Below are 12,813 nucleotides of genomic sequence, written 5' to 3'. Positions count from 1 at the left end.
CCTAGCCTCAACCACAACCCCAACCCTAACCATAACCCTAGCTTCATGTGCACATCCCGGTTCAACCCTAACCCTAGCCTCAACCACAGCCCTAACCCTAGCTTAATGTCTACTTCCCGGTTAAACCCTAACCCTCAACCACAACGTTAATCCTAGCTTCATGTCCACATCCCGGGTAAACCTTAACCCTAGCCTCAACCACAACCTTAACCCTAACACTAACCCTAGCCTCAACCTTAACCCTAATACTAACCCTAGCTTCAACCTTAACCCTAACACTAACCCGAACTTCAACCAAAACACTAACCCTAGCTTCAACCAAAACCCTAACACTAACCCTAGCTTCAACCAAAACCCTAACACTAATCCTAGCTTCAACCAAAACCCTAACCATACCCTGAAGTAACCCTAAGTACAGTGTAAATAAAGTGTAATAATGAGTCATGTGGTACACTGTAAGTACAGGAATAATTACACAGTAATAAAAGCACTGTAATGTAAAGCGGTAACCAAATAAAGTTATTATATTCTGTCAGGTTTGATAGAACATACCCAGTCTAGTCCAGATTATAGTGTATGTTTATAATGTCTGTGTCATGTGTGCTTTCAGGGAAAAGATCCACTACATCAGAACAGAGGGCACCCAAAGACTGGAGAAACTGGCATGTGATGCAGACCTGGTGATACTGTTGAGGTAGGTGGCAACTGTTAATTACCCCCTGAATGTTTCATTGTAGTACTGTCATTATTTCCATGTTTGTGACTTGTTGGATGTCCCTACAGCTTGTTTGAAGAGGAGATCATGTCTTATGTTCCGCCCTCCTTCCATCCTGGCTTCAGCTTCTCTCCACGCTGTTCACCAGGGTCTTCACCACAGAACTCTCCAGGTGGGTTGGCACTAATGGGAAACGGAGCCGTAGTGGGTTGAAAATGTACACACAAGAAAATTGGGTTGAAAATGTATTCACAAGAATTGGTCAAAAACCATGTCACATATGGTTATACTTGTGTGATATCCATGTCTCATGTCATTGGAGGACAGCATGTCATGGAGTTGAATGTGCTTGTCCACAGGAATGTCGAGAGCGAGAGCGCCTGCCCCGTACCGGAGAGACTTTGAGGCCAAACTACGCAACTTCTACAGGAAACTGGAGGCTAAAGGCTACGGCCAGGGCCCAGGAAAGATCAAGTAAGGAAAACTGTCAAAAATGTCCAGCAACATGATTACTCACACCTTTTTCAAATACAGTTAGAGCTCTATACAAACCTACTGTTTCCAAGAAACGGTAGTGTTGTGTATGCAAATTAGCACCATACTGTATATCCATGTCTGTGTTGCTTAGCATCCTATGATGTTGTTGTGTTCCAGGCTTATCGTACGGAGAGACCACCTGTTGGAGGGTACCTTTAACCAGGTGATGGCCTACTCACGCAAGGAACTACAGAGGAATAAGCTCTACATCACCTTCATAGGAGAGGAGGGGTACGCAAAAGCTTCTTCTATTGGCCTGAACACAGACATTACAACAAAGAGGGCCTTTGATCCTTGAGGTTCAACCATTGAATGAAATAACATGTCTTTACGATGACGGAATTAAAGTCAGTTACTTTGAAGTAGTAATGAACGTGTCAAGAAAAAAAAAACGATTGTCTTTTAAAGAACGAACTGCTAGTTTTTGGGCGATAGAGAGGTTAACGAATGTTTGTTTTATTTGTCTGCTTCTTACATAACTCTGGTCTCTTCTTTTCCCACGCCGTCAGGCTGGACTACAGTGGGCCATCCAGAGAGTTCTTCTTCCTGCTGTCTCAGGAGCTGTTCAACCCCTACTATGGCCTGTTTGAGTACTCAGCCAACGACACATACACCGTCCAGATCAGCCCAATGTCCGCCTTCGTAGAGAACCATCTGGAATGGTGAGGAGGGCATCTGCTTGTCCTGTGTTTAAGATTCCTTTAAACTCATGAAACCTGGGGTGTGTTCATTAGACCCCAATGGGAAGAAAACTGACTGAAACCGGGAGGTACTACCTTGACTTGTCTTATTAGAAATGCTCTTAATTGTTTTCCGTTGCAAAGCATTTTCAAATGTTTTACATTGTCCTAATGAACATGACCCTGGGCTTGTTCTTGTTTGTTTAACTATTGGAGAAAAAAAGTAATGGGTTTCATGGAAATCTCATGTCATGTCACCACTTTAATTGCATTGGATTTGTAGTTGTGTGTGAGACCTGTCTGTGTGTGTTTGTGTGCAGGTTCCGGTTTAGTGGGCGTATTTTGGGACTGGTGTTGATCCACCAGTATCTTCTGGATGCCTTCTTCACGCGGCCCTTCTACAAGGCTCTCCTCAGACTGTGAGTGTCTCTGTCTGTCTGTCGACATTGGCCTTTACAATTCTTCTGTACAATTTCTCTGTGCAGCATTCTTTACAATTACACACAAAGGAAATGCACCTCAGGCTAGTGAGTGAGTTACTCCCCTTGATTGACTTTAAGGTAGTGGGTTGCTTTGTGCATTAATACCTAGTGAACCCCAAAGCAGTTCATGTGTGAGATAAGTATGTTTACCTGTGCAGAGCCACTGACCTGAGTGATCTGGAATACCTAGACGAGGAGTTCCATCAGAGTCTACAGTGGATGAAAGACAATGACATCACTGACATGCTGGACCTTACCTTCACTGTGAATGAGGAAGTCTTCGGACAGGTATGTGTGTGTCCTCCACAGGAGGTTGGTGGCACCTTAATTGGGGAGGACGGGCTTGTCGTAATGGCTGGAGCGGAATAAGTGGAATGGTATCAAATACATCAAACACATGGTCTCCATAAGAAATGCGTACAGTGTCTAAACAAAGCAAGCTAAATTATAAGATTATGTTATTTTACTACAAAATTAGCCTCATGATCAGTGTATATCTTTCAGTATATACACTATATATATAAAAGTATGTGGACACCCCTTCAAATTAGTTGATTCAGCTATTTCAGCCACACCCGTTGCTGACAGGTGTATAAAATCAAGCACACAGCCATGCAATCTCCTTAGACAAACATTGGCAGTAGAAAGGCCTTCCTGAAGAGCTCAGTGACTTTCAACGTGGCACCGTCATAGGATGCGTCCTTTCCAACAAGTTAGATCGTCAAATTTCTGCCCTGCTAGAGCTGCCCCGGTCAACTGTAAGTGTTGTTATTGTGAAGTGGAAACGTCTAGGAACAACAACAGATCAGCCGCGAAGTGGTAGGCTACACAAGCTCACAGAACGGGCCCGCCAAGTGCTGAAGCGCGTAGCACGTAAAAATCATCTGTCCTCAGTTGCAACACTTACTACGAGTTCCAAACTACCTCTGGAAGCAACGTCAGCACAATAACTGTTCGTCGGGAGCTTCATTAAATGGGTTTCCATGGCCGAGCAGCCACACACAAGCCTAAGATCACCATGCGCAATGCCAAGCGTCGGCTGGAGTGGTGTAAAGCTTGCTGCCATTGGACTCTGGAGCAGTGGAAACGCGTTCTCTGGAATTATGAATCACGCTTCACCACCTGGCAGGCCAACGGACAAATCTGGGTTTGGCAGATGCCAGGAGAACGATACCTGCCCGAATGCATAGTGCCAACTGTAAAGGAATAATGGTCTAGGGCTGTTTGGGCTAGGCCCCTTAGTTCCAGTGAAGGGAAATGTTAACGCTACAGCATACAATGACATTCTAGACAATTTTGTGCTTCGAACTTTGTGGCAACAGTTTGGAGAAGGCCCTTTCCTGTTTCAGCATGACAATGCCCCCATGCACAAAGCGAGGTCCATACAGAAATGGTTTGTCAATTTCGGTGTGGAAGAACTTGACTGGCCTGCACAGAGCCCTGAAACCTCAACTCCATCAAACACCTTTGGGATTGTCATGACTTGCCCTCATGGGTTGAGGATCAAAGATGCCAGCTAGGCAAAGGTTTGAACACCCCCTCTCCTGGGGGCCAGTTTTATGACTGGTTGTAAATTCCTTTTCCATGCCATGCAGTATTGGGAGAGGGAATTTCCCTGTGAAACAAAGGAAGTCTTCCCGCCAAGACTCCAACATCCAAAAGTGGATAATGAAACAATATTCATACTTCATAGAATGTGGGAAATGGTCAGTGGCGACTTAAAGAACAATCATGTCAAATTCGTTACTATGTTGTGATGTCATTAAAGACGGTGGAACAAAATAACTGTATCTCTGGGGGTGTATCTCTTCCCAGTTATGAGGTTTGCTCTAATTGTTTTATAAAACGAATGATTAAGTATAATAACACTTTTGTGAAGATAAATGTGATTTTAGCATTCTAGATGAGATGATTGTTTCCATATTGATTTGTTCTGTCAGTGGCCACGCCCAGATGAACACAAACATGATGAAACGCCCCCTTTCTTACTCAAGTATAAAACCCCTCGTGACGAAATAAACTCTACAGACCAGCAGACGTGAAGTGTGAGCTAAACGTTACAAAATTGTTTAAAACTACAACTCCATTACCAAAGGAAGACCAAGCAGATTACGGTATAAGCCGGATGTTGCAAATGGTTGAATTTCTACCAGACCAGGAAGCGTGAAGCTGAAGCTACACGGCTTAAAATGGTTAAACTCTACAGACCAGCCGACATGCAGCGCAAGCTGAATATGGCAAAATGGTGAAACTCTGAAACTATCAACCTCTACACAAGGTGAAGAAGAAGACAACACACTAGACCTGATCATCTCAGTCTGCAGCTGGCATGTATAGTCGTCTAGAGAACTTTCACTAAAGACACGAGTTGGGAAGGACAATACCTCTCAGACAACCTTTGGTACATCTGAGGTATCTGTCTAACAGATCAACTCTTCGAACTACAGGGTACGCTGAAGTATCCATTCTAACAACCACTACGACCAGAAACTCTACCAAGGACATTGGGATCTCTGGTGGGCAAACCAGAGTCTTACATCATCAACTCACCTATCGAGGACAGCTACACGTAAGTACATGTTGCATTTCTAATCCGAATGAGCGATGATTAGGGTTCTAAGCATTTGTATTTCGTTGAGCGTAGTTTACAAAGTAACAACGATAGTTTGAATCTCTGTCTCTCCCTTCCAAGCGTTCATGCTATTGTTAGTCCAGTCCACTAGGGACCTGTTTTCATTGTATTATGTTAGTAATCAATAACCTGTGTGTATGTGTGTTTGTATTGTGTTATTATTTAGTTAGTAAATAAATAATTAAGCCAATTTGTGTATTGCTGATTCATCAATAAGGTTAGTGTCACGATCGTTTATAGACGGGACGGACCAAGGCGCAGCGTGATATGCAGACATGTTTATTTATATTGAATAAACACCACGACAAAACAACAAATGAAATGAAACGTGAAGTCCAAGGTAGACAAACAACATACCTCACACGGAACAAGATCCCACCACCCACTAGTGCCAATAGGCTGCCTAAGTATGGGCTCAATCAGAGACAACGAGCGACAGCTGCCTCTGATTGAGAACCACACCGGCCAACATAGATCTAGACATACTAGATTCTACAACAATGAACAAACACAACAAGGAAAATCACACCCTGACTCAACAAATAAGTGTCCTCAGAGTCAGGGCGTGACAGTACCCCCAAAGGTGCGGACTCCGACCGCGCCACATAAACATAACAGGGTAGGGGCCGGGTGGGCATTCGATCCGGCTCCGGGCGTGACCACCACTTACTCTCCACCTCCCTGTTGCGCCCCTGGTCTGGTCTGGACCTCGGCGCACTGCTTCCCCTCTCCTTCCTCCCACGAAGTACCAAGCCCTGTCTGGACCCTGGTATGGGAGACCCCGAACCTGGAGAGGGGCTGACGTCTGGGTCTGGACTGGAACCGCTGACTGGAGCTGGACCCGACGACGGTGGATCGAACTGCTCTGGCTCCGGAGTGGAGCCGCTGACCGGAGCTGGATCAGGCACCGGTGGGAGCGGACTGCTCTGGCTCGGAGTGGAGCCGCTGACCGGAGCTGGACTGGACCCCGGTGGAGCGGATTGCTCTGGCTCCGGAGTGGAGCAGCTGACCGGAGCTGAACTGGGCACCGGTGGAGTGGACTGCTCTGGCTCCGGAGTGGATCCGCTGACCGGCGCTGGACTGGACCCCGGTGGAGCGTATTGCTCTGGCTCCGGAGTGGAGCAGCTGACCGGTGCCGGACCAGGCACCGGTGGAACAGGCACGGGCCATGCCGGACTAGACACACGCACCACTGGCTTAGTGCGAGGGGCAGGAACAGGCCGGGCCGGACTGGCGACGCGCACCACTGGCTTAGTGCGGGGAGCAGGAACGGGTCGGGCCGTACTGGGAACACGCACCACTGGCTTAGTGCGGGGAGCAGGAACGGGCCGGACCGGACTGGCGACACGCACCACTTGATTGGTGCGAGGAGCGGGACTGGGTTCCTTCTGCTGCCTAACCAGCTCCTCTCGCCGTGCCTCTACACTTTCCTTCTGCTCCCTCTGAACCAATGGCCCCTGTAATCTGGTGGCCTCCTCTGCTAACCAGCGGAACCGCCCTGTCGCGGCCTCCTGCTGCCTCGTCGTCCACACCGTGTGCCCCCCAAAAATGTTTGGGGGGGATTGTCTCTCCACTGTGATCAGGGCCTCCCTCCTTCTTGCCAGCCTCTCGCTCATCTCCTCCCAAGTCCATCCTCTCTGCTCCTCCTCGGCACACTGCTTGGTCCAGGTCTGGTGGGATCTTCTGTCTTGATCGTTGACGAACGAGAAGGACCAAGGCGCAGCGTGATATGCATACATGTTTATTTATATTGAATAAACACCACGACAAAACAACAAATGAAACGAAACGTGAAGTCCAAGGTAGACAAACAACATACCTCACACGGAACAAGATCCCACTACCCACTAGTGCCAATAGGCTGCCTAAGTATGGGCCCCAATCAGAGACAACGAGCGACAGCTGCCTCTGATTGAGAACCACACCGGCCAACATAGATCTAGACATACTAGATTCTACAACAATGAACAAACACAACAAGGAAAATCACACCCTGACTCAACAAATAAGAGTCCTCAGAGTCAGGGCGTGACAGTTAGGGTTCTTGCAGGTTCAAGGATTATGCGATGTTCAGAATGAGACTGATAAGAGGTCATTATTTAATAAGTGACTGTTATCGATATATAACATATATCTTCTAAGAGTTTAATTCGGGAGATGGTAACTTGTTAAACAACTTCTTCCGTGGTGCCCCAAATTCCTAATGAGTTAATTGTTACATGATGAATTTATTCGAGTGACAATTAAACATAGTTAGTTGATTCGATAAATAACAGTCATACATTAAGTCACGTCACGACAGGATGAATTGGAACGCAGACTGCGAGCCAGGCCTAATTGCCCAACATCAGTGCTCGACCTCACTAATGCTCTTGTGGCTGAAGGGAAGTCTCCGCAGCAATGTTCCAACATCTAGTGGAAAGCCTTCCCAGAAGAGTGGAGGCTGTTATAGCAGCAAAGGGGGGACCAACTCCATATTAATGCCCATGATTTTGGAATGAGATGTTCGACAAGCAGGTGTCCACATACTTTTGGTAATGTAGTGTACTTTCATTGGGACTTTTGCATTGTAAGATATGTCTGTATTGTAACATGGATATTGCTCTATTTGCGGGCAGGTAACAGAGAGAGAGCTGAAGTCTGGAGGGGCCAACATTAATGTGACAGAGAAGAATAAGAAGGAGTACATTGACCGCATGGTGAAATGGAGGGTGGAGAGAGGAGTGGTCAAGCAGACAGAGGCACTGGTCAGGGGCTTCTATGAGGTACAGTAAACACTCTCAGGACAACATTCAATGGCCATGGCATGATTTTCCCCAATATTTCTCATTTGGTTTGTCCAGCCTTTAAGATGGCTTTCACATTGCACTTCAAATATGATTTTTTCAAGTTTCTTAGAATGCAATAGAACATGACTATCAAATTAAGTCACCTAGTGAATGACAGGAGCAATGTGTCTAAATACGTACACTCCTACATCGTTTTTAATGTTCTATGTTTTGGATATATTTCTCCAGGTGGTGGATTCCCGGCTGGTGTCAGTGTTCGATGCCAGAGAGTTGGAGCTGGTCATCGCTGGGACAGCGGAGATAGACCTCAATGACTGGAGGAACAACACAGAGTATAGAGGAGGTGAGCAGACTTCAGGGGAGCACATTACTGGACATTACCTAATGGAGAATCTTGAATGAACATGCATTTTAGTCTAGGACTATGGTTAATGTGTGTCCCAACATGTTTTTAAAGGCAATGTACCCACTACCATGACACCCATGTGATGCAAAGGGCACATTCAATGGGGAGGTGATTATTTTTATTTGTATTAATTTGTATATACATTTTTTATTGGTAACCCTCAGCACCTCTACTTCCCGCGGCTATGGCCAATATGGCCGAACGGTGTCTCCAAAGCCTCTCAATAGTCAATAATCATTGGATGCAGCCATGTTGCTGGAATGAATGTGCCAAAACTTGCAACTGGAAAAAAGGCAGCAAAGCAAAGGCCAGGGTAACATAACCAAAGATAGGGAAAATTGCAGGAAAGAGGGAGGTGTTTTATTTAAATGCGTTATTATTAAAAAGCAACAACACTGAAAACTTTTTTGTTGCATCAATTTACAATTAATTTGCTCTCGCATTTTAAAGTTATTTCCTCGCAATATTTTGTTTTGCGATCAATACTTTTGCTTTCAATATATATATATATTTAGAAATACTAACAATTTTTATCTCGACTTCAGAAGTTTTGTGAAAGTTTTTAACATGTGAAATTGCAATTCACATGTTAGGTGAAAACATGTTATTCTCCTCACATATGAAAAGGTGGTGTTAACATGTGAACTCTAAATTGAATACATGAAAATATCCTTTAATGTGACATTTAAGCTCAACATGTGAAAATGTGATTTCACATGTGAAAATGCGATTTCACGTATGAAAATGTGATTTTCACATTGTGACACTGCAATTTTGACATTACTGATGGGGGAAAAATCCATACAGTTACATATCGCAATATTATTTTAGGACGATATTATATAGATAAAAACAATACATATGTCGTTTTTGCTAGGTAGCGTTAGCTAGCGTTAGTCGGCTGTACCTGTGCCTATCCTATAGCTTGTTCTCCATCTTCTTTTTATATAGTGAGCCAACATGTTTTCAGCACTTTTATTTCCATGGCTGATTAAATCATATGTACTCATTCTCTCTCTTCTCTCTGCAGCAGAGATATAGTGAGCAATATGTTTGGAACATCAAACTGCAATAAAACTGAAGTATCGAATCGCAATACATATAGAATCGTGAGAATCATGCGAATCGCAATAAATATTGTTGTTTCGGCATCTAAGTATCATGATAAGATTGTATTATGAGGTCCCTGGCAATTCCCAGCCCTATTTGACATGTGTTGAACCATCATCCCTGTTGCCTAGTTTCTATACTGTATATGCTGTAGCCAACTCTTCTATGGCATGTCAACAATAAAGGAGTTGGCTTCCGCACATCACATCCGATATGGGACCAAGCTACCACCCCTGTACCCCGTCTCTGACATGCCCTATTGGCCTTCTGAATCGCAGGCTACCATGACAGCCACATAGTGATCAGGTGGTTCTGGGGGGCCGTGGAGCGCTTCAACAACGAGCAGAGGCTGCGTCTGCTGCAGTTTGTGACTGGCACCTCCAGTGTTCCCTACGAGGGCTTCACCGCTCTACGGGGCAGTAACGGCCTGCGACGCTTCTGCATCGAGAAGTGGGGCAAGATCACCGCTCTACCAAGGTAATATAAGCTCTCTACCCAAAGTAGAGTGGACCTAGACAATCATTTCTACCATTAAATCCTGCTATTACAGGTATAGATTCAAACTGTCCTATGCTGTTATCCTCCATACCACTACATAACAATGTATAGTATTTGTAGAGAACTCTATTCTGTTGAATTGGTTTTCTGCTCTGATGCATGGTCTATATCTTCCAGGGCACACACATGCTTCAACCGGCTTGATCTCCCTCCATACCCGTCCTACACCATGCTCTACGAGAAACTGCTGATCGCTGTGGAGGAGACCAGCACTTTTGGCCTTGAGTGAAGGAGAGAGAAGTTGTGCATCCCAAATGGCACCTTATTCCCTATATAGTGCACTACAAAGTAGTGCATTATGTAGGGAATAGGGTGCAATTTGGGAAGCAATCAAGATCTTAAATAGGATCCTGTGCCTCAGGACTGGGGACTCTACTGTACACAACACTCCCTTTATACTGTACATTTCAATACAACAGCCAGAGGACTGTACATTTCTCTTTTTTAACAATCTATGTACAGTATACAAGCAAAAGGAAAAGCCAAGCACCACCACATGCATTACTCACATGTTACAATGTACCTTTGTTACGGGGATATTGCATAAAGGCACCAAGCTGTGTGCAATAGCTCTTATTTGCTCAGCCTATATCAGCACTCAGGGCTTTGACTCAACACATCACACCTACACCAATGAATAGTCTAGTCCATCTCTCACAGTGCACCTTGCACCAACAGCCTTAGCAAGCATCATCACATGATCTATCACCAACCACAACCAACATTATCAGTAGAAGAAATGCCTCAACTCGCTTTATCAGAGGGAGAGAAATGCCTCAAATACTGTCACATGAACCACTACAACCAACATTATCTCATGACGTTGTGTTCCGACTTCAGCAATTCCACTTCAAATATTGCTGCCACTGGGATTATCCCAGGATATGACATCAGCAAAGGACTGGGTCATCAACATCTCTCAAATTCTTAATTGTCCTAAGTTTTTAACAAGATTTTGTGAACATTGTGAAATATAAGGAGAGATTCAATAGTATCGCAAGATCCTACCGCAATTTCAAAATTACTGTTAGAGGATTCTGAGGATATTTAAGTGAAAACTATGTTTTATCGCTAAAAACACATAAGTGGAATTGATGTAAACCTTGAAGATGATTGGGAAATGAACACAAACCAGTTTTACTGTAAGTGATTAGAGTGAAGGGAGGTGAAGAAACCCCCTTTAACAACAATGTCTGATCAGAAAAATAACTGTTTCGATGTGCTCCATGTGAAAACAACACACTTCTTTTTCTCCTCTTGATTTTGAGAACCATTTTATGTTTACATGAGGTGTGTTATTTCTTGTTTTAACACACTTTAACATTATGAATGTTTCATTTTCACAAGATTGTTGTATTTCATTTGTACATGGTAGACTGTGTATAACGCTACAGATTATTTTGGAAGGAAGTGTTTTAAAATATTTCAGCAGGTTTTTGTATAATTTTTTTAATCATGGGAAATACAACAGGACATATTGCATTGTTTAAATGTATATTCAAATACTGAGGCAAACCAAGAGAGAACAATTTAAGTAAATGTGCAGGTATTGTGTTTAGATTATACTGGATCTTATTCTTCCTGAATATTTGTTGCACTTCTGAGGAGTTGACACAGTAAATTCACCTCAAATGTATGTATACCACTATTCGAACAAAAATCTATTATGTTTTGTAATGTTTATCAACATAACACTAATTGCAATTATTATACACTATAGTTCTTGCTGAACAGAAAACAGTAGATTACAATGCTGTTGACCTGTTACCGCACTTGTGTTATAGCAGAGGGTTAACATGTTTGATTTTGTTTCAGTGTATGCCTGTATGTCTACCCTTGGCCACAGTCATAAGTGCTGTGACATGAAAATGTAATTGACTTAAAATTGACGTCATGTTGGTGTGTCTTTTGTCAGTTCTAGGTTGCCATGCCACATCCATTTAGGACAGACCCCACAGGGTTGCTTTATTCATTTCCCCTCATGTAGCCATTTAATGCACATATCCTATAGCGACTTTATCATTATAGGATAGGACAGCTGTTATGGTCTGCAAATGCCATGCCTTAACATGAAAACACTGTATATAACAACATGCCACTGTCAGACAGACATACAGTACCAGTCAAAAGTTTGAACACACCTACGCAGTCAAGGGTTTTTCTTTATTTTTACTATTTTGTACATTGTAGAATAATCGTGAAGACATCAAAACTATGAAATAACACAAATGGAATCAATTAGTAACCAAAAAAGTGTTAAACAAATCAAAATATATTTTTGATTTTAGATTCTTCAAAGTAGCCACCCTTTGCCCTAATGACAGCTTTGCACACTCATGGCATTCTCTCAACCAGCTTCACCTGGAATGCTTTTCTAACAGTCTTGAAGGAGTTCCCACATATGCTAAGCACTTGTTGGCTGCTTTTCCTTCACTCTGCGGATCAACTCATCCCAAACCATCTCAATTGGGTTGAGGTCGGGTGATTGTGGAGGCGAGGTCATCACTCTCCTTCTTGGTCAAATAGCCCTTACACAGCCTGGAGGTGTGTTGGGTCATTGTCCTGTTGAAAAACAAATGATAGTCCCACTAAACGCAAACCAGATGGGATGGCGTATCGCTGTAGAATGATGTGGTAGCCATGCTGGTTAAGTGAGCCTTGAATTCTAAATAAATCACTGACAGTGTCACCAGCAAAGCACCCCCACATGATCACACCTTCTCCTCCATGCTTCACGGTGGGAACCACACATGCGAAGATAATCCATTCACCTACTCTGCATCTCACAAAGACATGGCAGTAGGAACCAAGAATCTCAAATTTGGACTCATCAGACCAAATGACAGATTTCCACCGGTCTAATTTCCATTGCTCGTGTTTCTTGGCCCAAGCAAGTCTCTTCTT

At 43.8% G+C, this 12,813-nt stretch overlaps 1 protein-coding gene across 1 annotated transcript in view; it reads left to right on the top strand.

Annotated features, from left to right (window-relative positions):
- The window catches only part of LOC121580965 (E3 ubiquitin-protein ligase HECW1), a 56,078-nt gene extending 44,271 nt beyond the window's left edge, over positions 1-11,807 (top strand). The window contains 11 exon segments of the mRNA XM_045224863.1: positions 611-694; positions 784-887; positions 1,075-1,189; positions 1,370-1,483; positions 1,762-1,914; positions 2,253-2,351; positions 2,573-2,702; positions 7,665-7,811; positions 8,064-8,178; positions 9,630-9,828; positions 10,027-11,807. Of these exon segments, the coding sequence (XP_045080798.1) occupies positions 611-694; positions 784-887; positions 1,075-1,189; positions 1,370-1,483; positions 1,762-1,914; positions 2,253-2,351; positions 2,573-2,702; positions 7,665-7,811; positions 8,064-8,178; positions 9,630-9,828; positions 10,027-10,138 (1,372 nt within the window). The 3' untranslated portion in view covers positions 10,139-11,807.
- The last annotated feature ends 1,006 nt before the right edge of the window (positions 11,808-12,813 follow it).

This window comes from Coregonus clupeaformis, chromosome 14 (assembly GCF_020615455.1).
Source record: "Coregonus clupeaformis isolate EN_2021a chromosome 14, ASM2061545v1, whole genome shotgun sequence".
Taxonomy (NCBI): domain Eukaryota; kingdom Metazoa; phylum Chordata; class Actinopteri; order Salmoniformes; family Salmonidae; genus Coregonus; species Coregonus clupeaformis.
The sequence above is the reverse complement of the archived record's forward strand: the minus strand, read 5'-3'. Positions and strand labels throughout refer to the sequence as shown.